The 24,837-nt window shown below is 50.3% G+C and overlaps 1 protein-coding gene across 1 annotated transcript in view; it reads left to right on the forward strand.

The window, feature by feature from the left end:
* Positions 1-24,837, forward strand: part of PLXNA2 (plexin A2) — a 212,532-nt gene that overhangs the window by 141,858 nt on the left and 45,837 nt on the right. Inside the window, exons 9-12 of the mRNA XM_047704244.1 lie at positions 141-255; positions 8,933-9,133; positions 10,911-11,007; positions 15,047-15,237. Coding sequence (XP_047560200.1) covers positions 141-255; positions 8,933-9,133; positions 10,911-11,007; positions 15,047-15,237 — 604 coding nt within the window. The remainder of the gene's footprint in view (positions 1-140; positions 256-8,932; positions 9,134-10,910; positions 11,008-15,046; positions 15,238-24,837) is intronic.

Here is a 24,837-nt window from a genome sequence, read left to right on the forward strand (position 1 = left end):
TTCTTGGTGCCCCACGAATCAGCCCTCCTGAGAGAAAAGCTAGGATAACCAGCCTCCATCATAACACGTGGGCTACCTGGGACCCTTACCTTCCCTGTCTGCTCCCTTCTCTTTGCCTCTTACTGTCTCCATCCTTGCAGGTGCCTGTCTTGTGTCAACAGCGCCTTCCGCTGTCACTGGTGCAAATACCGGAACCTCTGCACTCACGACCCCACCACCTGCTCCTTCCAGGAAGGCCGAATCAATATTTCAGAGGTAAGCAGGGCTTGCCTTGGCATGGTGACGTTTCCCAGTGCATCTGAGTGACCCTCCCTTTTCAGGTGGACAGTCCAGCAGCTTGGCCATCTCCCTGCCCTGACCCATCTTGGTCTTCCTCCCAGAGATTCTACATGTTAGAAAGACCCCATTATTATAAAACTCAAAAGAAAAAAGAAAAAGTGGCAGAAAATATCCCAAGGCAGAGAAATGTGCTGTATCTTCTAGACTCCTAAGAGTCTTCTACATTCAAAGGCTTGAGGGGAACTGAGGGTTGAGACTGAAAGCTGAGAGGACATATCCAACCAACCAGACTCCATTGTCTAGAAGAGGGCAGTGAATGGCATTGATTCTTTGAGTCTAAGGCCTTTGCTTGGCTGCAGACATAGTGTGATTCAATGAAACATTCACTCTCAACCATTCTTTCATGCCAACCTCTCTTCCAACTCCAAGTTTCAATGATTCTTTGACTCTGATGTATGACTGCGTGGGTGGCCTTCTAGAAAGAGAAGAAAATTCAGCTGGTGAAAAGAACCAGGCCTTGCTAAAAAGTCCCAGTCTGTTATACAGCCAGTGTTCCATCCCCAAGGCCTGGCCCACCTTTGTTATCAACACCGTGAAATATCAGATTGCTTGTCTTTCCAAGGAATATCTCATCGGATGAGTATCCAGTGATGTTGACTTTCATACACATTCACAGCTTGCCTTGGGAAAATGAGGCATGCTCGGTCGCTTTCCCTTTCTTGTGTGTAATGGTTTTCACACCCTAGAATGGCCAGTTGGTTGGGTTTGAACAACTGTAGAGACCTACGTATTCATATAAGTGGCACACGTGTGTATACACACATTCTCCTCTTCTTCCACCTTTTAGAAAATCTGCAAGTGTAAGTAAGTGTCAGTGTAGCTTGTGTGTATTCTGCTGTACTCTTTCTACATACCTGTTGCCATTGCACTAGACTAGAAGCTTCTTAAAGGCAAAAATTACATCGTATCTTTAAATCCGCAGTGTCTTCTGGGAGTGTTTGCGGAATGCATGCCTGAAAGAAGGAAGGAATGGCCACTTTACCCAAATGCCACTAGAAAGGGTTCCTTGGATATCATTGTCCCTGATTTCAAGAAATAGAGTCTTAGGGAAAAAAAAGAGAGAGAGAGAGAAATAAGAGTCTTCTAATGTCTCCTAGTCATGATAGAAATGCTAGTTGTTTCCATGAATAAACATAAGAAAGTATATATCAAATCATCATGATACATTCTTTAAATATCTTAGAATTTCATTTGTCAATTATATCTCCAAAGGTTAAAAAAAAAAATTAAGTAAGAATATAGTAGGCCTTGAACTGTTTCTCAAACACACACCCATGGCCTTGAATTCCGCTGAGTTTCTGAAATAATACGTGTTACATTCAGCCAGAAACATGGGATGTGCCCATCTTGAAAGAGAGAAACATAGATGGTGCCCACCGGTGGTGTTTAAGACAGGCCATCTGCAGGTGCCCCAGCGTGATGGAACCAGTTATGTAGTGCCCTGAAAACCTTCCAGAGAAAGATTTTCCTCTAGCCAGCCGGTGTGCTTGGATGTAGCTGGCCTAAAAGAGCTGCCCTGGTCTGAGTGGACATTGGAAATTAATCCCAACCCTGGGATTCTGCAAGCGTGCGGCACTGTTCTCAGGCCAGTCTTCTTACTCAAAGGAAAGGACCCAAGGGCCATGGGTACAGAGTGGAGGGTGGTTCACCCAGCCAGGGAGTCCACAGGAGAATGGCGAAGGGAGGTGAGGCGACCAAGAACAGCAGAAACCGCAGACGGCTGCTCGGAGGCAAAGGCCGGCGTGAGAAGATGGTGCTGAAAGGTCTCAGAAACTGACCTTCATTCACATGGGCCCTTCCTCAACTTTTAAGTTCCTTAGTAAAATGAGGTCAGGCCAACCACAAAACGCACAGAGACAGAGAGGAGTGCAGATCTAGACGAGAAGGAACAGCTGCTTCATTTTCTCCCAGGGGCTCCCCCTCCAGCAGAGGGAAACCCAAAGCCAAGCCTGGAAGGGGCCTGCTGCTGGAGGGAGGGCAGGAGGAGGGGCGTGCAGAGCGAGACAAATAAACTCCGCAGGGCTGTGGAGGCCAGAAGGCTAATTGGAAACATGCTGGCCTCCCTCGTGCCCTTTAGAAGTCACTGGAACAGGGTTCCCTCACAGTCACGGGGGAGAGACTGGAATGTTCCAGGGAGCCGGGCCACAGAGAAGCTGTTGCCACCCGGCCACATGGGATTGGATGAATACCAAAGGAGCCCTGGGGGGAACCCCAAAGGCTTCTTACCCCCAGTTAGTTTCACTTTCTTTCCTGAATGTCTGTTGCTTGGGGCAGAGAGGTACCCTTTGTCCCTCCCTCACATCGTTGCCTCTCCCGAGTGGAACTGGGCCAGACTGCCTGTTTTCTCACTGCTGATAAGCACAGGCCCCCCGCGCAGGCCCTGGGATTGACACTCTGGAGGCCAGGGGTGGAAGCCTGGCCTGTGTCCGGCTCCTAACTTCGCCCAGGAAAGAAAACAGGTTCAGGTTCCCAGCAAGCTTCCTCAAATACTGCTGGAGCTCTTGGCCACAGTCATTCGCTCATCCCTTCCCAGCAAAGAGCTCCCAGGCTCTGCTCTTCTCCGTCCAAAGCTCTGCCTCTGGGGAGTCCCATTTCTGAAAATGTGGGCAACAGCAAAAGTGCATACGTCCAGCTTGGGTGGGGTTTTCCTTGCTGTATTAGGGGTGTGCACCGATGTCTTTAGGTTTTTCTGGGCACTGGCAATCCCTTAGGTGCCTCTTTGAGGGTCCGAGAGTATTTCTTTTGTGCGTTCAGTAAGGGCCCCCTAACTCTGAACCAAAAGTTTATGTCTACTTCCTCAAAACAATGTATAACTAATGAGCTCCTTTGATGTATATGGAACATTAACATAGCACACATTTGTAATTTCTCACATGTGACAAGAGTTCTCAAAGCATGTGTATCAGGGTAGGGGGACCAGCAGCATCAGTATCACCTGGGTACTTGTTAGAAATTCAAATTCTTGGGACACCTGGGTGGCCCAGTTGGTTAAGCGTCCGCCTCTGGCTCTGGTCACAATCCCAGGGTCCTTGGATCGAGCCTCGCATGGGGCTCCCTGATCAGCAGGGAGTCTGTTTCTCCCTCTCCCTCTGCCTCTGTGATATCTCTCTCTCAAATAAATTAAATGAAATCTTTTTTAAAAATTCCAAATTCCTGGGTCCCATTCCAAATGAGTCTAAGGATTGAGAGTCATGGACATGTGGCATCTCAATTGATTTTGGAAACAGACCTGCAGTTTCACATAATTCATATTTGACATATGTAGCAACCAAGATGCTAAAAATTTAGGTTTTTTGCCCAAGGCAACAGAGAACTCAGGCATGCAAAAGAGCTGAGTACAGTATGCTTTCTGCAGAAAATCAGAGCCAGGCAGCTTGCTGGTCTCCATGGCCATAGCCACACTTGCCGGCCGGATCCCAATTTGGCTTTATGCTCCTTGGTCGTGAGGGTTTGGGGTGTGCAGGGACTGGTACCAGTCCATCTCTCCAGATGGGGAGGCTGCCCGTGGAAGCTTCGTTAGTAGGCCCATGTGCAGATACTGACCAACCAGCCTGTGAGGTAGGTTTGCCTGCTTCTTCCAGGGGGTATGATGAACCAAGTCCATATGCTTAGGCTTGATAAGAAAGTACCTAATTCAAAATAAAAATATTGGTAGTGAACATTTTTAATTTAAGATTTTATTTATTTGACAGAGAGAGATCACAAGTAGGCAGAAAGGCAGGCAGAGAGATGGGGGGCGGGGGGGAACAGGCTTCCTGTGGAGCAGAGAGCCCAGTGCAGGGCCTTGATCTCAGGACCCTGAGATCATGACCTGAGCTGAAGGCAGAGGCTTAACCCACTGAGTCTGAGCCACACAGCCGCCCCGGTAGTGAACATTTATTGAGTGATTATCATATATGCAATATCTAGATCTAGATATATATGGTCATTTAGTCCACTCTATGAAATGAATTCTATTATAGCTGAGTAAACAGGGGTTTAGGTAAGTTAAGCAATTTCCTTAGGATCATCAGATACATGCAGAAGGCATGACGCAGAGTAAATGTCCCCAGGCTGACTGTGGGTAAGCCGATGTCCTCTGATCCCGGGTTCACACACAAGCACATACACACACATGCACACACACACGCAAGAAGTACGTAGGGATATTCATGTTTGTATTCGTTTATTGCCATTTACAACATATTTTCATAGGCCTCTCTTTTAAGCCTTCTAAGCCTGTTGGGTATTTCTGGGCCCATTTTATAGATGAGGAAACTGAATTTCAACCGAACCATCTCTTGAGCTCTTTTAAGGTTATGAGCCAGAACTTTCCAGGGCGCAGAGCAGAAGGGATCTCTGATGCCCCCCCGCACCCCCCGAGTCTCTGCCTCCCTGGGCTGGATCAAGCTGGGACATGGTGTTAGCAAGCGGCCGTGCGCAGGGCTATGTATGGCTTACTGTGTACGACTTTCGGCTCTAAAAGCTCATCTCCCTCCACGGCTAAACCAGGCCTAGTGAGATGTAGATACATAAATATCTTCTTTACGCCCTGTCCCAGGGGAAAGATAGAACCAAATAAATCCGATTAGCTTCCCAGGATACTAGCTGCTCTCTCTCTTTGAAGTCCAGTGGGTGAAGATAATGCCATTTCCGCATGGGAGACATCGCTTCGGAGGGCCGGAGGGGCCTCCGTGCTGAGCAGCACAGCCAAACAGAGTGGACAGCGCGGTCCGGAGCAGCGCGGGGCTCCCACGCCAGGGTCCTGCCCTCCCCAGAGCCGGGGCTCCTCCTCCCCAGCCTACCCCCGCCCCTGGGATGTTCCCAGATAGGACATCTGTTCCTCTCGACAGAAACTCAGATTGCTGCCATGGAGGTGATCCCGCTGCCCAGTTGGCCTGGAGACAAAGAGAGGAGTTAAGATGACCTAAAGACAGGGAGAAAAGCTGTAGCGATGGGCATTTTAACACTGAGAGCCGTCTTCACATTCTGCGGGAAAGTATAGCGGCATAGCGTGGTTATTTGCGCTTTCATTCTTAGGACAGCAACTCTGTGTGTGTGCGCCCACGCATGAGCTCACAGAAACAATGGAGTTGCAAGTGGCCTCATTGTATCTGATGAAACCCAATGGTCTTCCTCAAGGCCCTGAGGCACTGAAGTTCCCACGGGCTGCTGGCTCTCCTGCACCTGCCCCCAGCCTTCACTTCTTCTGCTGCTGCTCAGGACTTGCTGCTTCCTCCTTAATGTATTATTCACCTGAGCCACTCACAACCCCAGGCTTTTAGATGCTCCTCTGCTTCCCAAGAAGAACGCAGTGTACCTGGTCCCCAACCCCTTCTTTCCTTTACCCTAGAGAATAAAAGAAAGAATCCTACTCCTCGTGGCCTGAAATTGCAAAAAAACAAAATAAACCCCACCCCCACAAAAAACAAGCAGAGGATAAAACATCTGTCTGTACTGAGGCAATCTTAAAACCTGTTAAGGCATTTGGGAAGCCCCTAATCATTGTTTTTTTTTGTTTGTTTTTTAAGATTTTATTTATTTGACACAGAAAGAGAGATCGCAAGTAGGCAGAGAAGCAGGCAGAGAGAGGATGCGGGGCTCGATCCCAGGACCCTGAGACCATGACCTGAGCTAAAGGCAGAGGCTTAACCCACTGAGCCACCCAGGCGCCCCAATCATTGTCTTTTTTTTTTTTTAAGATTTTATTTATTTACTTGACAGACAGAGATCACAAGTAGGCAGTGAGGCAGGCAGAGAGAGGAGGAAGCAGGCTCCCCATTGAGCCGAGAGCCCGACGCGGGGCTTGATCCCAGGACCCTGAGATCATGACCTGAGCCGAAGGCAATTGTCTTTAAATTTGGTCCCCACAGGTCTTGAAACAACAGACCATGGGACTCTTTTCTAAACTTTTAGAATCCCTTAAGAAAAAAACAAAAAACAAAAAAGGAGTACTTTTCAAGTGTCTTCTTATGATTCTCTAACCTCCGGGTTGGACCCAACTTAACCTAGACAAAAAGATAAGGATGTATACGTGTGTGTGTATGTGTGTGTGTGTGTGTGTGTATTATATGTAAATAAATATGTAATACAATAAATATATATATAAAATATATTTGTAATATATGTAAATTTGCCAAAGTTACAAGCATTCTACAATCTTGTTTACTGACACATCATAATTCCAGAAACACGTCTTGAAGATTGTGCTGCTAAAACTTGAATTTGTTCTCTGAGCTCGTTAGAGATGAAAAACAACTAGTCATCGCTTACAATGTATCAACTAGTTCTGTGTCTGAAAATTTATTCTGTCTCAGACACACACACACACACACACACTCACACCCTCATTATACCTCAGTCTTATTTCTAGTCTAAATTAAAATTTTAATTTATTAGACACAATGGGGATTTTTTAGCCCCTAACAGGAAATAGTATCTCCTTTTCCAGGGGATGTCTGGGTTTCCCTAAAGTGGTGTTCATTTTTTTTCTTGGCTATAAATATATGAAAGACTCTGTCAAGAGTGCCCTCAGGGCATGAGAGGAAGAGTGTAGGAAGGAGCGTGTTTATGAGTTGGCAGCTTGAGTGACTGGCTTCTAAGCAAGGACCCATCTGCTCTGGGGTTGCCTTATGATCCTGTCTCTTGTAGAGACCTTGTCTGCTGGGGGTCATCACATGCAGCTAGCCTACAGGCGACAGAGGGCACCAGTGACCCCAGACATTCCTCCAGGTCCTGCTCAATAAGTTTCAGTGGAAAATTATCTAGTTTCATAAATTCTCAGGATTCTCACTAGATGTGGACAGGCCCACTGAGTAATCATGTGACTCCAGAAGTAGTGACCATTTCCAACCACAGCTTTGGAAATCAAACTCCTCGAGCTTCTTGGTGCCCACAAGGCAGGGCTCAACCCTCATGCTCTGAAGAATGTAGAAAGCCGGAGGTGGAAAGAAAATTAGCGATCTTTTCCTGTGTTGCTTCATTTTCTCATTTTTTGTTTACCCTCCCACGAGCCATGACCAAGTGCCCACTGTATGTCAGGAACTGGGATAGAGACCGGGGACCTTGAGGTGAATGAGACGCAGCCTGAGCCTCCAGGCTCCCACAGCAGCGATGACAGTGAGCCAAAAAGAACCTGAAATCCTGAGGGCTAAATTCGATCACGGGAGAACATCTGTAACCCATCCTGAAGGCCAGGCCGGGGAAGGGATCAGGGACAGCTTTCCAGAAAAGGAGCTGCAGAGCTGAATTTGAAGGCTAGTTTTGAGGCATTCAGCTACAGAGTGGCTGAGGCAGGAGCCAGGAGGTCGAAGAGTGGCAGGAGGTGCCAGTGAGTGTTTCTGGTAGAGAGAAAAGGATCTCCAAAGGACCAAAGGCCCAAGAGCTGGGGACACCGCCCCTCAGAACTCACCTGAAATCCCAGATGGCTGGAGCGGTGCATGAGAGCCCCCAGGGTGAGAAGGAGCAGAGGCCAGCTGGTGAGGGCTTGTACCTGAGGCCTGAGGAGAGAAGCAACTGCCTCAGCCCCAGCTGTGGTCCCCTGCGTCTCCTCTGAATTCTGCCTCTAAGGCTGTCCATTGTTCAACACTGCCTGTGTCACCAACGGCTTCTTACCAGGAAGCGCCTTTAGCACTGGGCTGGGGACCGTTCTCCTTGTTCAAGACTGTCCCACACCTCACAGGAAGTGGAGCGGCTCTGGCCCCAGGGCACTAAGTGCTAAGTGCCAGCTCCCCCCCACCCCAGGTCAAGAGTCAAGAATCTCCCTTGTTGGTCCCGGGAGACAGGAAGTGACCACCAATGGAGGTGGCTGGCCCTTACCATCCTCCCTGCCAGAGGCTGCTGGGCTCCGTCTTCCCCACAAGGGAGAGCGTGGGCAGGGGATCAGAGCTGCGGGAAGGTGGCAACGTGACCCTTGGGAGAGAAGAACCGTCTAGGAAGAGAAGTCCAGAAAATCAGTCCGGCTCTCTCACTTCCTTGGGCTCGCACGGTCCTTCCCACAGCCCCTCCCCACCAAGACTTTCTTTTCTCAGTTTTGTTTTCCGAAGCAACATGGCATTCACGCAGGGCCTGGTAATGAAATGAGATAAAAAGCCAGAGCAAGTGTTTAGAGCATTGCCCGGAGCACTGATCCCCCTTCTGGAAAGGCCAACTCAGCCGGAGCGGAGAAGCTGACACTGTCGATAACAGAATGCCTCCGGCCGGACGGTGCAAGGGGAACAGGAGCCGGGGAGGGGATGAAACCGAGAGGCAGACGTTCCAGGCTGGGGACGGGGACGCGCGGGGGCTTCTTTTATCCTGTGTGGCAAGAGATAAAATCCATAGCCAGCCACACCGGTGCTTGGAAATGAATTCCTAAATTGTAACACGCACACCAGATCTGGGACAGCGTGTGGACTGGGGATGACAATATCAAAGCCCCAGGAGCTAAGAGAGAGATTTCATTTCCCCTGCTGACTCCCCAGTGCCCCTTAAACGAGGTACATCCTTCTCGTGGGCAGCCCTCCCGGGTACAAGGAGGTCTGGCCGGGCACCTGGGTCCTGCCCCCTACCCCAGCTGAGACACATAAGAAGGTGCAAGTCGGGACAGATGGCGTCTCTCCCCTTGCTCCCCCAGGACTGTCCCCAGCTGGTGCCCACAGAGGAGATTCTGATACCGGTCGGAGAGGTAAAGCCCATCACTCTGAAGGCTCGAAACCTGCCCCAGCCGCAGTCCGGCCAGCGAGGCTATGAGTGTGTCCTCAACATCCAGGGCGCGGTCCACCGTGTGCCTGCCCTGCGCTTCAACAGCTCCAGCGTCCAGTGCCAGAACAGCTCGGTAAGGGGACTCCCGCCGCGCCCTGCCCGCAGCAGAGATTTCTTTCACCGCCATGCCGAGGCCAAGGCCTGAGCTGCCCCCGTTCCCAGAACCTCCTGGGTCCATGGGCTGACCCCACATCCCCGGGGGGCAGAGGAGGGTGCCAGCATCTGGCACCCCTCAAAGCAGAGCCGAGCAGGTTGGTGGTGACAGAGGAGGCCGAGTGACACAAGGACCCTCTGGTGTCAGTGGAGAGCTTTGTGCTCTTTCTGAGTTCAGAGACCTCTTGGCCTTCAGTGACAATTGTAGCCAGCGCCAGTAGATGCCACCACACACCACCATCGCCATTTAGGTGCAAACCAGAGGACAGGGGACAGGAGCTCAGGAGAAGCAGAATAGCAGGCGGGGAGGGGGGAAGGGGGAAGGAAGGAGCCATGAGTTTCCAGAGCTGCAAGGGTTAAACCAGTCCTGCACGCCAGACAGAAAGCACGAGGTGTTTAATTATAATACTAGCCCAGAGAAGATCTTTTTATCTGCCAACTCCTGTCTCTGACTATGGGGGGTCAGCTGGAGATGGGGGGGTGATGTGACAGAGGTGTTGAGGGAAGCTAATTCGCCTGGGAGAGATAAAGAGAATCTGGGCTTCTTATCAGGGGGCTGTCAGATTCCAGGTCACAGGCGCTTGATAGAATTTGTAATCAGTAGAAGGCCGCCAAGCACAAGGTGAAGGTGGGATGAGAAAGAAATGCAACAGGACAAAGGGAGGAAGCGGGCGGGAAGGGCAGGGGGCAGGAGGGGGCGGACAGGAGCGTGGCCTGCCCTGAGATCTCAGTGGCCAGGGCGGGTCAGGTCTCTCGGGAGGGGATTCCCAAAGCCTGTCTTCACTGAGGAGCAGAGGCTGGGCCACCTGACAGCCTATTTCTGAAGTGTGTGCCAGGCTTGCCAGTCCTCTGTGGGACCAGCATGGGAGAGAGCGAGAGTGGACTCCTGGCCACAGCTTGAGGCCTTTCATGGTCAGCCTGGTCAGATCCGTGACCAGAAGCTCTGAACTCCTTCCCTAACGGACTGTTGGCTGAAGTAAAGTTCACGTGCAGCCAGAGGACCCCCTGCAGGGCCAGCCCACCAGCCGCCACAGCCCTGTTTGTTGTGCGTATGCTCTGCTCAGAGGCTCTGGTGGGATTCACACAGCAGGATGTGGACTTGCATGTGAAAAGATGCAGAGCAGCTCTCAGGCAATGAGAGACAAAACTGGCAATGCAGGGGTGCGGTGAGGGGGTTGCAGAAAGAGCCTGGAGGAGGCCTCTAGGGATGTCAGAGAAGACACCTGGGGAGGGTGAGTCTGAGCTGGACCAGAAGAATACAGGCAGGTTGAATGGAGGCTGGAGAAAGAGAGAGAGAGAGGAGCTCCTTAGGCGATGTGAGCTGAACGGAGGCAGAGACGCGCTGGGGCCGTTGTGTCTGGAGACAGCTTTCTGTAGGAGGGCAGTTGAAGACAAGGTTGGAGAAGTGAGTTTGGATTTGGATGATGGGAGGCACGGAGCACCACACTAAGGGCTTTGGGTGGGATCCACTTGGCCTTAGTGACTGGGAGTCGGGGGGAGGGCGTCACAGACATCAATCGAGCAGCAAAGGGGGGTTCGCCCGATTCTCCCTCTGCTCCTTTCTCAGCCCAGAGGGAGCCGGAGCCTCTGGTTTCTCTTCCGCTGTAGTCCCGGTCCCCCAAGGTGCCAGCAGCATCCCTGACCCCCTGTGATAGGGAGCCTCATGAGCCGCGTGCTCTCTGCCCCTCTCCTCGCAGTACCAGTACGACGGGATGGACATTAGCAACCTGGCCGTGGACTTCGCTGTGGTGTGGAACGGCAATTTCATCATTGACAACCCACAGGACCTGAAAGGTGAGCAGCTACTTCCGGGTAGAGTTTTGATCTTTTCGTGACCCCGGGAAAGACTGGGGCGGAGGGATCAGAGCCGGCCAGCCGCTGTGCCATGAATAATACACTCCCTCTGTCAGCGAACTCTTCAGAGGATCCTAAAGCAACATTTGGAGCCATCAAAGGAGTCCTGTTGGGAACCCTGTTTCGTTACAACCAGAGCTTCCACCGGGCAGCTGCCAGCTCCTCGCACTTTTCTTTGGCTCCCGGAGACTTTGAAATGTCTGCAGAACCTGACCTAGGAAAGCAGCAAGCAGGAACGTCCTGCCAGGTTCCAGGGAAATAGAGACTCTGTTTTCAATTAGGGTCTGATTCCCCTGTCCTTGGTCCCATCACTGCACAAAGAAGGCTTGTAGGGCTGCACCCCCCCCCCCCCCCGCCGCACCCAGTCCTAAGGTAGGGGCGTGGGCAAGCCGGAGGACGCAAGCCCAGGACTGCTGCAGGGAAACTCACTGAGGAGCTGGGCTGACCCCGGAGGGACGCTCCATGACCTCCACCCCGATCCATCGTCGTACAAACTCGCAGGCAGCTCCTCCCACGTGCCAGGCAGGCGTTGCCCTCTGGGCAGCAAGTATCAACGGGCCCGTCTGCTCTCCAGAGGGACAAAAGCAACGCCAGTGTGGGTAGGCGCTCACTTGGTGATTTTTTTCTTAAGATTTTATTTATTTATTTGACAGACAGAGATCACAAGTAGGCAGAGAGGCAGGCAGAGGGAGAGGAGGAAGCAGGCTTCACGCAGAGCAGAGAGCCCGATGCGGGGCTCAATCCCAGGACCCTGGGATCATGACCTGAGCCGAAGGCAGAGACTTTAACCCACTGAGCCACCCAGGCGCCCCTCACACGGTGATTTTTTTTTTAGAGGATTCTCCTTAATCCTCGTAACAACCCTGAGAGGGGTGTACTAGTATCATTCTCATTTTATAGATAAGGAAACCGAGCCCCAAAGAGGTTAAGAAACGAACCACGAGTGCTCACTTCCGCAGCATGGATACCGAAAGTACACATGTTAGCACTGGCCTCGGCACAGGAATGCACACACACTAACGGGCGCTCCAGCCTTTTAAGACAGATATGTGGAATCTTAAAAAAAAAAAAAAGTCAAACTCATAAAAACAGAGACTAGAAAAGTGGTTGCTGGGGGCTGGTGGGGGGAAATAAAGAAATTGTTTAAAGGTGCAGACTTTCAGCTGTACGATGGATAAAGTCTGAGCATTTAGCACAAAGCACAATGTCTGTAGTTGGTAACGCTGCATGGTATGATTGAGGTTTATGGAAAGAGTACAACCTAAATGTAGATTTCTAATCTATCTATATATATATATATCACTATATATCAATCACTATATATGATTTATATATATATAATCACTATATATAGTGATCGATATGTTAATTAGCTAGATGGGACGAACCCTAACACAATGTATATGTATATCCAATCATCACAGTATATACTTTAAATACCTTATGATTTCTTTTGGTCAGTTATGCCTTAATAAAGCTGAAGAAGGAAAGAAAAAAACAAACAAAAAAAAAAAAACAGGCTGAATCAGAAAGTTAAGAGCCAGGATCTGAACCAAGGATGTCCAGTCTCAGAGTCACATGCTGGACCACCCAACTGTCCTTCCTCGGGCCACTGTGGGATGTCAAGCCTTCTGCCCTCCCCTCCAGACACCTCTCCTCACACCGTGAGCCACATCTCACTACATTTCAAGTAGCTAGAGCTGCCCCAGCTTCTCCCTCAGCCTGAGGGTCGCCCATGGACACAGAGAGGGGACCAGAGCCGCCAGAAGCCCCCACCCACACACCCTCAAGGAAGTTGAGTCTACTTAGGCTGGGAGAAAGAAACTGAACCAGGGAAATTTCTGTTCTCTTTCTCCTCATACCCCGGCCACATTTCCTCACTGCTGAGAGACAGACATTCTCCCTGCTGAGGATCTGGGCTGGGATCCCAGAGGTCGCCTTCGCGCCTGGTGCGTAGAGGAGAACCGCCACATCCAGGCTTACGTCAGACCCCTCCCTAGGGGCTCTCGACATTTTGGACACTCAGGCAACACCATCTCCTTGTACGTCCCTCCGAGGGCCCATGTGTTTCTGGTGCCAGTGCGCCGTTTTGGGTGGAGACAGCCATGGTGTTTATGGACTTGGGTTCTAGAATCTAGAATTCAAATCCTGGTGTTTTCACTTACAGGCGGGGGGAACTCAGATTACTTACTGCCCCTGCCTTCATTCCAGTTTCCTTCCCTGTGAAATGCGGGAAGGGATGATCCCCTCCTGGGGGTCAGCACGAAGACCAAATGAGGTATCAGACGCGCACCATTTGTGCAAGTTAGTAAACGCTCACTATGTAATAGTTCATCTTAACATTCCCATTTCCTGCCCTCTACTGTAAGAAGCCGTGGGCATGAGGACGTTTAAATGTTGTCCCTGCACCTGGGACTGAGGGACACTTGACAGAGCAGAGGAACAGGATTTCGACCTATGGAGGAATAAAAAAAAATGTCCCCCCCCCTCCCGGGGCCTGTACCCAATTTCCAGCATAGGCACCCCCCACCCCCCACTTCTGAAAGCTTATGTCTGTCTGCTTGACCAGAAAAGTTGAAAGTGATTCCCTGAGTGTTCTGTTTCTGGAGAATTCTACTCAGGAGTCTGAATTCACATCAGTGGGTGACAATGAAGCCCCAGGTTCCCCAAACACACCTCTGCAGACTGGCCTGCCCAGGCCTTCTAAGTCAGTAAGAGACAAAAGCAAAGGCCAAGGGTCTGCAGACTCCAAAAGTGACCTGTTAAGTAGCCAGATTGTCCTCTGTGGGAATGCAACCCCCCAGTGCAGGGGACATGAACAGGACTGTGTCTACTCTGTCTCCTCAGTTCTGCCTGCACTTTGCCAGCCACTTGGCCTTTCTTAGAGCCGAGCTGACCTCTTTCCCAGATGCCCCAGTCCCCAGTTTCTGGGCGGGATCCTCTTGGGATCTACAGTCTAGAGGCACAGAGAGCTGGAATGCCACCATCCTAGCTTGGGCACTAACCTTAGCAAGCTTCCAGAGTCATTATATACTGAGGTGCTTGGGTGGCTCAGTCAGTTAAGCATCTGACTTTAGCTCAGGTCTAGGTCATGATCTTGGGGTCCTGGGATCAAACCTGCTCAGTGGGGAGTCTGCTTTTCTCTCGCCCTCTGTGCCTTCCCCCTCTTATGCTTTCTCAAAAAAATAAATAAAAATCTTTAAAAAGAAAAAAAAAAACACTCATTATATACATCTTGGAGCTTCATTTTTATCTGAAATGGGGAAATCAGTCCTTGCCTATTGTGATGAGGGCCCCATGTAGAAAAGACAGTGCAGAAGAACATAGTGGGACCTCAAAGAGAAGAGCTTAAGCTTGTGTGGCCCATCAGGTGTGTTATGGGCACTCAGGCACTGTGCTAAGTACTTAAGACACAGTACCTCATTCAAACTTCCCAAAAGACAACAATCACCCCCATGTCATAGATTAAGTAAATTAGGTTCAGGGAAGTGACGTTCTGTCACATCGCCAGAAGTAGCAAGGCCACAACCCAAGTCCTGATACGATTCAGTCTAGAGCCAGAACTCTTTTTATTTTTTAAGATTTTATTTATTTATTTGACGAGAGAGAGATCACAAGTAGGCAGAGAGGCAGGCAGAGAGAGAGGGGGAAGCAGGCTCCCCACTGAGCGGAGAGCCTGATGCGGGCCTCGATCCCAGAACCCTGAGATCATGACCTGAGCCGAAGGCAGAGGCTTAATGGACTGAGCCACCCAGGCGCCCCTAGAGCCAGAACTCTTAAATAGCATTTTCTGCAGTACCTTTCAGCAACGAAGAGGCTCAGTTCACTATTTGTTCCCCATCAGTTACCCTTGCAAGGATGATGGAGATCACTGGTGTTGTCCGTGCCCAAGGCCGGTGTGCACCGTGGTGCCTCCGAGAAGAGGCTCTGTCCCCAGGAGCCCTCTCCAATCCCGCTGTGTCGCCCCCTGTCTTTGCAGTGCACCTGTACAAATGTGCAGCGCAGCGAGAGAGCTGTGGCCTCTGCCTGAAGGCCGACCGGAAGTTCGAGTGCGGATGGTGCAGCGGTGAGCGCAGGTGCACCCTGCAGCAGCACTGTACCAGCCCCTCCAGCCCCTGGCTTGACTGGTCCAGCCACAACGTCAAGTGCTCCAACCCACAAATCACCGAGGTGAGACCCACAGGTTCCCAGAGGGGGCGGGGTGGCCAGGAGCCGGCCTGTGGTGGGTGTGCAGTGGGACAGGCATTCACCCAGAAGATTTCGAAGTGTCCTACACATTTCATGTGGGGTGTGGGAAGCCTCTCTTGGGCGCTTCGATGGCCCGCGTCCGGGTGTAAGTGACAAGCATATGGATGGGTGCCCTCTGGCCGGTGTGTGAATGTGTTGCCCATTGGTGTGGACGCATACACACAGGGGAGGCAGAGCCAGCGCAGCCTCCCTGCCAGGCCAGCAGAGCCAGGTGGGGACGGGAAATTGGCTGCGTGGTGGGTGAACATTTCAGAGAGCAGGTTTAGCTTTTCTCAGCAGAAATGTGATTTCGGGAGCCACAATTAGCTCCGAGTTGCAAAGTTGAACACGGAAGGCGAAAGTAAAGGCAGGCACTACATGGGCCACCGTGCCATTTCTCAGGATGTACTCTCTGTCCCAATTTGTTTGTGCATTTTAATGGAAAGAAATAGGTAATTAATTATAGAAAAAAAAAGTGATGTTTCCTGAATAGCAAATTGCAAAGGCAGATGAATAGATGATGTGAATGAAAAAGCAGCTGCTCGGGTTTTGAATGGCCTGGGAGAGGAATAGTTGTATTTAACTTTGGTTGCGTTATGTGTTCATCACTCTTCGTGGCTCCTTATTCACCGACTGTCACTTGTGCTTTGAAACTAATTGCACGTTCCTTATGGGGACTGGGAATAAAGGCGCAGGCAGGTAGCTCCGTGGTCCGCTCATTTAAGAAAGCAGTGAGGGGCTGCTCCTTTTCTGCGTTTTCCCCAAGTGGATGCACTGCCCCTCTTCCCGGCTCATTTTCCTTACGAGCCAAAGAAAGCACCTTTGGCTCTCACCTATGTTCGAGTATTGAGAAGCTTCTGGAACTTCCATGTGATCACTTTGAAGCTTCAGATCTGTCGAAAGAAACCCCTCAAGATCAAATGAGTGTTGTTAGCCTAAAACAGGTTATTTGAAGAGGGAGCTGATGTTTATTTACTGCACTTGGCACCATCTTGTTTAATCCCACAACCACCGTGGGAGGCAAACCTTCTCACCTCCATTTTACAGATGACGAAAATGAGGCTCAGAGGAGTGGCGTGGTTGCCCCAGTTCATGCAGCTGATAAATGGCAGAGCTGGTATTTAAGCTTGATTTATTGAGTTATAGAACTACTTGTAAAGTCTCTAACTGCCCAAGTAATGTAGCACAAGAAGCAAGGGCTTCCCCTTCCTTGATGTCCAACCTTCCTAGTTCAGGTAGACCAGGAAGATGCCATCCATCCACATGGCGGGACATCCCAGGAAAAGCACAGTGCAGTGGGAGAGTGTCTCCTGCCAGCTAGGTTCTCGTTCATCCTGGTGGGAAGATGCTGTGAGCGTGGAGATGCAGCCCCTCAAAGATCAGACTTCCTCAATTTCATTTTTCTCATTTACCCCTGTTGGTAGGGCCCCAGCCTCTGCCCTAACGCAGCCAGCTCCCTGAGCTGCTCAGGGCTTCATGCCTTCTCCCAGATTCTAGTGATTTCCAGCAACTGCCGGAACCTGCTCTGCCCCAGGAATCTTGCAGCTGTATTTGTCGGTCTGTGTCTCTGCGCCTGTGGTATAGGGGACCTTAAATTAGGCAGGGACTCGCTTCTGACTGCACCGCTCACCTCCACCCACCCTGGCTGCCGCCTCAGCCCCGTCTACTCCCCACTTGGCAGGGGTGCCTTCCCAGCCCTGAGGCAGGCGTCTCTCCCCGGGAAATCTCTGTCTCAGTGTCGCCCCTGCTTACTGACCGGGGACTGACTGGCTGCTCCGTTCACAGAGGACACCCAAGTGACATGATGCTAATTAACCCCCTGAGGTAATTTGGCTGTAATTGATTTTCCCAGTGAACATCGCAGCGGGAGTCAGAGGCCCCAAACAGTGGGGTCTCCTGTTGGCGTTTTTCAGGTGGAGGCTGTGGAGAAATGAAAGTGTGTCTCTGGGGAAGAGAGACAAATCCGTGCTGTGGCTCAGGCCATGCAGGGGACATCATTCGGGATAGGACATGCAGGAGGGAGAATCCAGGCCTGGAATATTTTATTCGCTCAAATCAGGAATAGTCCCTTGAGTTTTGTGTCCCCTACCCTCAACCTCCTCCCCTCCTTCCCCTGGAAAAGTCATCTTCATTTTTTTTTAACTTTTCATTTTTGAAATAAATTTAGACTTATAAAAAGGTACAAAAATAGTACAAAGAACTTTCATATATCCTTCACCCAGATTCTCCAAAATTAACATCTTATATAACCACAGGACAATTATCAAAATCAGGAAATTAACGTTTATACAATAATGCCAGGTAATATACATGCCTGAGTCACATTGTGCCAATTGTCCCTCTGATTGTCCCCGTTTTCCTGGTCGAGGATCCAACCCAGGGTCACAGGTGACGTTCTGAAAGCACATTTCCTTAGCGCTCTGGTCCTCAGTCTTTCTTTATCTTTCACGACCTTGGTACTGTTGAGAAGTACAGGACAATTATTTTCTAGAATATCCCTCGATTTGAAGATGGCTAATGTCTCCTTACGATTTAATTTAGGCTGTATGCTCATGGCAAGGAGTAGTAACAAAAACGTGGAGTATGTGTAAGCAGAGCACAGGAGCCAACTTAAGTTGGCCCCAATAGCCAAATCTGGGACAATCTGAGCATGAAAAGAAGTGATACTATTTGAGTATAAGCAATAGGATAAAATAAGAATCCATGCTCCTTCTTGATATAAATAAATAATCCACGGGGGAGGTAGGAAGCTCTTCTACTAGAATTCTAACTCAAAAATGTAAAAGGACCTAGGGAAATAGAAAATCACCATTTGGCAAAATTCACACTAATAATTATTTCAGGAAGAATGGCTGATGAATACTAAAATTAGTAAATGAAAGTATGATGAAAAAATAGGGTATTTACATAGTCTCAAGCCATCTCCCTGCAAGATATGTATTAATCATAACAAGAAAAATAGACACTTTACAGAGAAGAGATCTGGTAGACACTACTTTTACCCAATGAAGGAAGTTAGTATCACCAGTAATGGGAAGAATCGAGCTCACGCGCCTCTCTGGCATTCGTGACCAAAATGTATCATTTGTTAAAAGTAACTTTTAAGAAGAATCAGCTCATCTTCTTTACCTTGGCTTTCTTGGCTAATTCCTTGACATTGGCATAGATCTTTTTCTTAATAATCAGAATTCTGCGGGATTCGTGCCCTTGTATACATGCCTCCCCCTTGTCTCTGGCCCTTGCCTTCCAAATGTGTACCCACCCGCTCTGTGCAAACCCATCTGTGAGAGCCATTTACTATGAAGTCTGGTCCTCAGTCTTTCTTTGTCTTTCACGACCTTGGTACTGTTGACAAGTACAGGACAATTATTTTCTAGAATATCCCTCGATTTGAAGATGACTAATGTCTCCTTATGATTTAATTTAGGCTGTATGCTCATGGCAAGGAGTAGTAACAAAAACGTGGGTGGTGAAAGGGGAAGGAGACTCTGATGGCCAGTGGTGGCTGCTGGAGGTGGCAGAATTTCCGGTGCTGGAAACAGATGGGGGCCGGAATGGGCACTGCCCTGCCCAGGGGCAGAGAGATCGATGTGATGACCTCGAATGAGTTCTGTTTTAGGAAAAGGAGTGGGCTCAAGCTTAGCTGAGTGAACAGCTGGGTTCATCCTTAACCCCTTCTCACCAGCTGTCTCCATGGCAACTAAGCCCACCCCTAGAGACCCACCTCCTAGGGCCTCTCCACAGAGGACAAGTCTTACAGCCAATGTAAGAATTTCTCAGTCGGCGTAAACTGCAGGTTCGAGCCCCCCTCAGGACGCACCATCTGCTCCTTCTCAGCCAGCCCGTGGTGTGATAAGGATGCTGTCCCCCATGGGAGGCATCGCAGGCTGCTCCCATTCTAGCTGTCATGCCCGTGTCTGTGCACGTGTCACCTGTTCAACCATGGGGACAAGAGACGTGCAGAGCTTCAGAGAGGCTGTGAGATGCCTGGCCCTCCACGTTGCTGTGCTTCCAGAACTGCTAGGATCTCAAAGAGGAGGACGGCACAAGCCACCCGCTAGAAAGGAAGGCCCAGCAGCAACATTTTCTGACGAGCTGGGAAGGGGCGGCATTGGCAGAAAGGAAAAAGAGACCGAATATGTAATTGGGGAGAAAAATGTAGGAAGGGTCGAGGGGCTCTAGAGCTCCCATGACAGAGATCTCCACTCAGAGTGACTGTGTTGGTCAGCATGGGCTGCAGTGACATAGAGCAAACATCAGGGCGGGCTTAAACAAGAGCTCTGTGCTGTCTCGCCATGCCGCGGAGGCTGCAAGTCCCGGATCCAGGCATCCGCAGGGATGGGGCCTTCCAAGGGCCGCAAGGAGGATCTGTTCCGTGCCAGAGCTGCAGTCTTGGCATTCCTGGGCTGGTAGATGCGTTGTCTTCATCACTGCATGACATTCCTTCTTATGTCTGTCTCTGATTTTTGTTTGCTTGTTTGTTTGTCTAAATAAGGATTCCAGTCATATTGCATAAGCCCCCACACTAATGACCTCATTTTAACTCGGTGACCTCTGGAATGGGACCTCTCTCCAAATAGGTCACATCCTGAGGTAATGGGAATTAGGGCTTTCACATACAAATTTGAGGAGGATAAAATTCAACCCATAACAGAGCGTTGCAATAAATAAATATTCATTTAATGAGCGACTACTGCATGCCAGTCACTGTGCTAGGCTTGGAAGTTATCACGTGGATAAGTTAGTTCTGGGAGGAGAGGCAGGAGGTGCAGTGTCACTGCAAAATCCCAGCCTATCCCTGAACATGGACCACCTGGAGGAGGCTGGAATCTGCTTGCCCACCAGGCCATTCTGCTTCATCCAAAGGACCTAGGACAGAGACTTCTCATCTACACCCTTTTCTGTTGTCTCCTGTGTAGAAGGAAGACTACAGCAGGGATCCCGGTCTTGACACCTAATGAGGACACTTACCTCAGGCCGGGGACATGAACAGACATGAGCCCCATCCTAGTTCTGGGAGTGTTAACAATAATAGCCAGACTCTCCTGTGCACAGGACCTTTGCACACCTACCCAACCTAACAATCCTGCAAGATGCCTAGAATTATCTTCATTTAAGGGTTGAGGAGACAGTGCTTTGGAAAGTAAATAATTTGCCCAGAGCCACCCAATTGGTTAGTGGTGGAATGAATTCAAAACCAGGGCCTTCTGACTCCAGAATGCAGACTCACCCCACAATACCATGCTAGCTTTCTTGGTCAGAGGGATGGAGGAGTTTTCCCTGGCCATACACTTTTCCACCTCACTCCACTGTGTACCAAAAATATCTGTGCCCAGGATCAGAATTCTTCTGGAAGGTCCCAGGGGAGGCCAGAAAAACTGGGAGCATTGACACACCCTTTGTATTGAGCCTTAAGGTCACCTTTACCTGACTCCCTAGACATAATTAAGTCTACACTTAACTCCTATGAGCGAAGGGGGAACAGGGGGAGCATTTGGGGTGTGTTTAAACTTAGGGTAACCCCCTTCTTGTCCGTAGGATAGATGTTACTTTAATTATGTATGTTGATTAGAGTTATCAGACTTGATCTGGTGAGTTTCTGATTGTGTCTTTCAGTGGGATGCTGGGGTTGAGATCGAAGTTGGAATTTACCGAGCGTGGTGGTTCATTCTTTTCAAGCATCTGAGCTGAATCTGAACCCAGAGGTTGGGGCCTACGTAGCTCACACCTGCAGTGATGCTAGAGACCAGGGGGAAGAGTAAGCAAAGTGGGCTTGAAATGCAAGGGCAAATCTCCAGGGTTGGGGTCCTCAGGGATTGGCCAGGAACCTATCACCATTGGGGTACCAAAGAATATTCCTGTGCATTTCTGAGCTCACCTGTGTTTCTGGCCGCACTGATGCCAGGCTGTAGGGCAGCTGGTTTTACACCTGTCTCTCCACCGACCCCATTGTAGATTTTACTTTATGAATTTTTCAATGTCATTAACTTGCCCAATCCCTTACTAGTTGATGCTCAGGGAACATAAATTCTCTTTAATACTATCTTAGGTATGTGTAACTAGAAAAGAAAACCAAATGTGGAAAACCATGTGCATCGCTCTCTAAAACCAAGCAAAAATAATACTTGATACAATATTTGTTGGAGATGATCCACTGCTCTTGCATTCCGTCTGCTCTCCATTTGCCCAAATAATTGAAAGTAGATTTTTTTTTTTCTTTCCCGGATTCTCTCGGTTGTGAATGCATTCGTGAAATTGTTCGGGGAGTTGAACATTTACAAGTATTTATCCGTAAGGCTGCACCAGATCTCTGCAGGAAAGGCCAAAAGCCACCTGCCCAGGGCCAGAAAGACTCGCTGCAAAGTTCCCAACAAATGAATAAATATGTCAGCCAGCTTTCCTGAGAAACAAGTCAGCACTCTGATCTCCCATTCATTTATTTGCAGGCCTCATTAATATAACATCACTGCAACAAACAGCTAACGGGGGATGGTGTCAGAATGAATAATGGAGTTACTCTGCTGAGATAACAATTAGGTTTTGAATGTACTATCAGCTAAGACAGAGCCAGCAAGGACTCACGCCGGGTAGAGAGCTGGTGCCACCAGGGCCAGAGATCCCCGCAAAGTGCGTCCGCTGGGCTCTAGCCTACCTTGAAGAGTGTGCACACTCGCCTGCACACTTGTGCTCATACACATACACGCCCAAAGTGGAAAAGAATGTGACCATTTGTCATTGTGCACCCAGCCAGCCTCCAGGTGTCTCTGGCCAAGCATCAGGATGGCATCAGAATGTGCAGGCACAGAGTTGGCGCCTCTGCCTTCTGAAGTCAGGAGAGCTCCAGCCAGCAGGGAGGGACTAAGTGGCTGAGTCAGAAGAAGATTAGCTGCCCCGGTACTGGCAGCTTGTCCTCCCTGGCTGGTCCTGACTGGGGGGGCGGGCACTCAGGGCGTGATCCCAGTCTCAGACACAGAAGCTTTTACTACGAAGCCTGTCCATCAGCTGTGGGGTGTCTGTCCTGGAGCACCTTCTCTGGGCTCCCCTCCGTTGGCTGCTCTGGGAGGCTTTGAGGTCAGTCTCTCCCAGGGGCTCTTAGGAAACCTGTGTAGGGGGCTGACAGCCTGCTGGAGCCATGGAAGGAGCTGGACAGGCCCATCAGAGAGGCAGCCATGCTGAGCCATCTCGACACCAGCCACTTGTCCTCTGGATTTCAGCTAGCCTGGCTTCTGCCCGGACTTCTTCACCATAAACTCGTAATAAGAAAAATTGTATCTACCTTTCACCAAGTGCTCACCGGGCACCCAGAACTGCTTTTAGCACCTACGTCATCTCATGTAGACCCTCTGGCATCCTGGATGAGGGTGGGACTGCCAGGATCATTAGCCCCATTTTACAGATGAGGCGACCAAGGCACAATGAGGGGTGACAATGTTATCGAAGACACCCCGCTAGTAAGTTTTAGAACCAGGAGTTAACCCACAGCTACTTGACTCTAGAGCCCACATGTGACCTGTACACTCTCCATCTCTTTCACGGGCTCACTTAGGAAACCAGAATTCTCAGCCCACAGGGCTGGAGCGGGGGAAGGTGCCAGCACGGAGCGCTCTTCCAACCCCAGTCAGAGAAGGGGTGGGGGAAGTGGAGAAGATCAGAGACATGGCAGGGACCAGCAAAGCCAACTGCAGAGATTCTTGGAAAGTCGCACATTCTGGCCTTAGCCCTGGGAGAAGGGCTGGGGGAGCCTGAGCAGAGGGAAACCCACGAGTCGGCTAGGTTATGAGTTCTCCCAGCTGATGAACAAGGGGTCTCTTCCAGGGCAAGAGGATAGTCAACTCAGGCAGTGTCTTGTGGAGGCTGGAAGCACAGGTTAGCGGGACCTGGTGGGCTCTGCCGCTCACTGTGTGACCTTGAGCAAATTACTTAACCTCTCTGGGTGCTATTCCACATCTGTAAAAAGGAAATTACAGTAGGACCTCCCTCGAAGCTTGTTTTGAGCCCTAAGTGGGATAGAATATGTAAAGCCCTTGGCAAAATTCCTAGTTCATGATAAGTACCTAATGAAATGATATGAGAATATGCGATGATAAAGGAAATGAAATAAGTGACGGCAGCCAGCATTATCAGAATCTTCAATAACAGAGGCCACTGTTCAGTGTCTGTCTTCCCTCCCACCATGTCTATCGGGCAGGAGATGTGACCCAAGGAAGCCAGCTTCACTAGGATGGAAGCCGGGCCTTGTGAGGCCTCCACCAAGGAGCGGCCCTCCTCTGACCCCTTGAGCCCCTACCCTGCAGGAGCCCCCCACACTACCCTCCAAGGCTCCGCACAAGTCCCGGGAGGGGCCCTGGGCAGCACTCCCCAGGCTGCCGAGCCCCCGGGCCTGGGGCACCTCGCGCTCCTCTCCCGGGTGCAGCCCGCGGGAGCTCCCCAGCTGTAATTAATCGGCCGCATCTGCTCCCACCCTTGGGCGGCTTTGTGGCACAGTTCCCTCCGAACTGTTCAATTAGTGACTGTAAGAATCAGCGCGAGTGTAGCATCACGGCGGCTGCTTTCCAGGTCATGGCGCCCACCGTGGAAAACAAATATGACACAGTCTGGCAGGAGCCCAGATCTGGCGGGGGTGCCCAGGAGCTCAGCAGGACTCCGTGGGGCTGCACGGCTGGCAGGTGGGGTCTCAGGAGATGCAGAAGTGGTTCCCATAAGAGGCTCGAGGAGGCTTGGAGAGGGCCCAGCAGGAGACTAGTTAGTCCCCTACCATCAGCACAGGCCCGCCTCATCCCACATCCCACTTCTAACCCATCAGAGCATAGGATGAGCTGATAAATAGTCCTTGGCCAGACGTGGGTTACCCACCTATACACCTGGGCACCACCAGTGACTGCTTCTGGGGAGGGCATAGGGCTGCTGGACTGAGGCCTCTGCTGTAACCCATTTCCCACATTATTCTTCCAAAGGCTGCATATAGACAAATGTTTTATTTTACAATCAGCTAAAAAGCCAGTACTCTTGGGGCAAGGTCATAACATAAGTTCCCATGACAATGCAAATAAAGGTTTCTTTTAGGAGAAGAAACTAGTAGGGTGAGAGGTACCTAAATAGGGGAAGGGACCCCAGGGAGGGAGAAAAAAAGAAAAAAAAAGGACCTGGGAACGAGATGTAGGGTTTGGCCTCCCTCTGGGACTTGCCCTGGGCTGGCCGGGTTCATGGTGTGTGTGACAAACAGAGGGAAGTCATCTGCACGGGCGCCACCTACTGCACCTCGAACAGGCTGTGCACCAGCTGCGAGCTTCCTTTGGGTCATTACACTCTCAGAGGATGCCTGGAACCCCAGGGTCCAGAGAAGAGCATCTGAAATGATCGAAGGGTCTAGAAAACAAGATCTTCCGACAAAAGGCTCACAGAATGGCAGAAGCCAGGCCAGGGCGGCTTTGCTGCTGTCTTCCATACCTGGAAGGCGTCGGACAAGGAGGCAGGCGTCCACTCGTCTGTTCGAGGAGGGCTCACACCAGAAGTGTGCTTCTGTGGAACTTGAGAGAGAGCGCA

Source organism: Lutra lutra, chromosome 15 (genome assembly GCF_902655055.1).
Source record: "Lutra lutra chromosome 15, mLutLut1.2, whole genome shotgun sequence".
Lineage (NCBI taxonomy): Eukaryota > Metazoa > Chordata > Mammalia > Carnivora > Mustelidae > Lutra > Lutra lutra.